The 1,900-nt window shown below is 37.1% G+C and overlaps 1 protein-coding gene across 1 annotated transcript in view; it reads left to right on the forward strand.

The window, feature by feature from the left end:
• The window catches only part of BZW1 (basic leucine zipper and W2 domains 1), a 15,144-nt gene that overhangs the window by 4,038 nt on the left and 9,206 nt on the right, over positions 1-1,900 (forward strand). The window contains exon 3 of the mRNA XM_008582124.1: positions 1,842-1,895. Coding sequence (XP_008580346.1) covers positions 1,842-1,895 — 54 coding nt within the window. The remainder of the gene's footprint in view (positions 1-1,841; positions 1,896-1,900) is intronic.

Consider the following 1,900-nt stretch of genomic DNA (forward strand, 5'->3'; position numbering starts at 1 on the left):
GGGGGGGGGGGGGGCGTATCCCGAGTAGCAGATACATTAAGATATATGTTGTAAAATCTTTTATAATCTCTAATCATAGTCTGTTCCCTTGTAGTGGTTGGTGAGGAGACCAAAGTGTGATTTGATTGTGATTTGATTATAATCTTTGCAGATTCATTTTGATTTAGCTAGTACAGTTTCTTAAGGAACAGAAATTGCAAATTAGAGCAATTCAGTAGTAATGGGGGAAAGTCTGACTATGTGGATTACCGTTATGACCTTTATATGAATAATAGCAGCAAGTCATTTTATTAATTGTTGTTAATTAGCAGCAGGGAGAGGTTAAGGTTCATTCACGGCCTCCTGGCTCTTGATGATTAGGATCCTGGGAAGGGTGAACAACTATCCCCATTTGCCTGAACTGAGGGAGTTCCTGGCATGTAGGACTTTCGGTGCTAAAACCAGGAAAGTCCTGGGCAAATAGAGAAGTTTGTCACCCTGTTGCTGTGTAAAAATTAAAATATCATCTAACCTAGATGGGAAAATCAAAACCCTACTGTGGAGTATATGAAAGCAACTCAGTTAAAGGCTAGGTATGTGCTCAAAGCACTGTTCTGAGTGCTATTTTATTTATATTTAGTATTTGCAACAACTTTATGAGATAGGTACTATTCTTGTCCCCATTTTACAGTAGGAATTCAGGCATAGAGAATGAGGCTAGTTGCTCAAATTCAGACAGTTATGGTGGTCAGGATTTGAATCAGGCAGTTTTTTAAAACTCCAGAGCCCATGCTCTGAACTACTACTACACAATATAGTCTCTTGATTACCTAATTTCTCTGACTCTCTGTTTCCCTTCTGAATAATGGGAACAAAAAGGTCTACCTCACATAGTTGTTAAAGCAAAACACCTAGTACAGTTTCAATTATATATATATATATATATATTGAGTGCTCAACAAATGTACAGTTGAACCTTGAACAATGCTGGAGTTAGGGGCACCAACATGCCTCCCATACACCCCAACCCCCACAAAGTTGAAAATCCACACATAATATTTGACTCCCCCAAAACTTAACTACTAATAACCTACTGTTGACAGGAAGCCTTATCAATGACATAAAAAGTTTATTAACACATATTTTGTGTATTATGTACTATATTCTTAAAGTAAGCTAGAGAAAAGAAAGTGTTACTGAGAAAATCATATGGAAGAGAAAATATATTTACAGTGCTGTACACTATTTGCTGGGAAAAAAAAATTCAAGTGTAAATGGACCCATGCAGTTCAAACCCATCTTGTTCAAGGGCCAACTGTGCATTCTAAAGATTATTTTAATAAATACCAAATGAGTGGTTAAATTAAAAAACAAAATGTTATGGGCATTTAAAGAAAAGAACAGAGCACTCCAGTGTTAGGGCACAATCTCAGAGAAATAAAATATACCTAAGTTTTAGAGGATTGCCTAAATTTTGAAAAAGCCAGGAGGCAATAGGAGAGCTTTCCAGGTAGAAATTATCTTATGGCAGTGGGAACGTGAGACAATAGCCCATTATCTCACTTCTGAGATTTGTTTGAAAAAGTAGTAGAAGAAAAGCTGCACAGTTCTTGTGACTAGGGTGTACTGCCCTGCACTTGCAGAGGGCAAACTTGTGAAGGCTATATGTTTAGTCTCCTGTCTCTCCTGTAGTGTTTGCTTGTTGCAGGTCTTGGGTAATCTAGCTTATGTGTGTTTTTTTCCAGCCATTGAAATAAACGAAATTGTGACAAATTTTGTTAACTTATTCAGTAGTTACAGCATCATACAGTGATGGTTCCTTAGACTTCTAAAAGTAGATGTTTTGGGTTTTTCCCACTCAGATGAAAAAGAGAGGTTTGACCCTACTCAGTTTCAAGACTGTATTATTCAAGGCTTAACT

The sequence above is a fragment of the Galeopterus variegatus genome, unplaced genomic scaffold (assembly GCF_000696425.1).
Source record: "Galeopterus variegatus unplaced genomic scaffold, G_variegatus-3.0.2 Scaffold2522, whole genome shotgun sequence".
Classification (NCBI taxonomy): domain Eukaryota; kingdom Metazoa; phylum Chordata; class Mammalia; order Dermoptera; family Cynocephalidae; genus Galeopterus; species Galeopterus variegatus.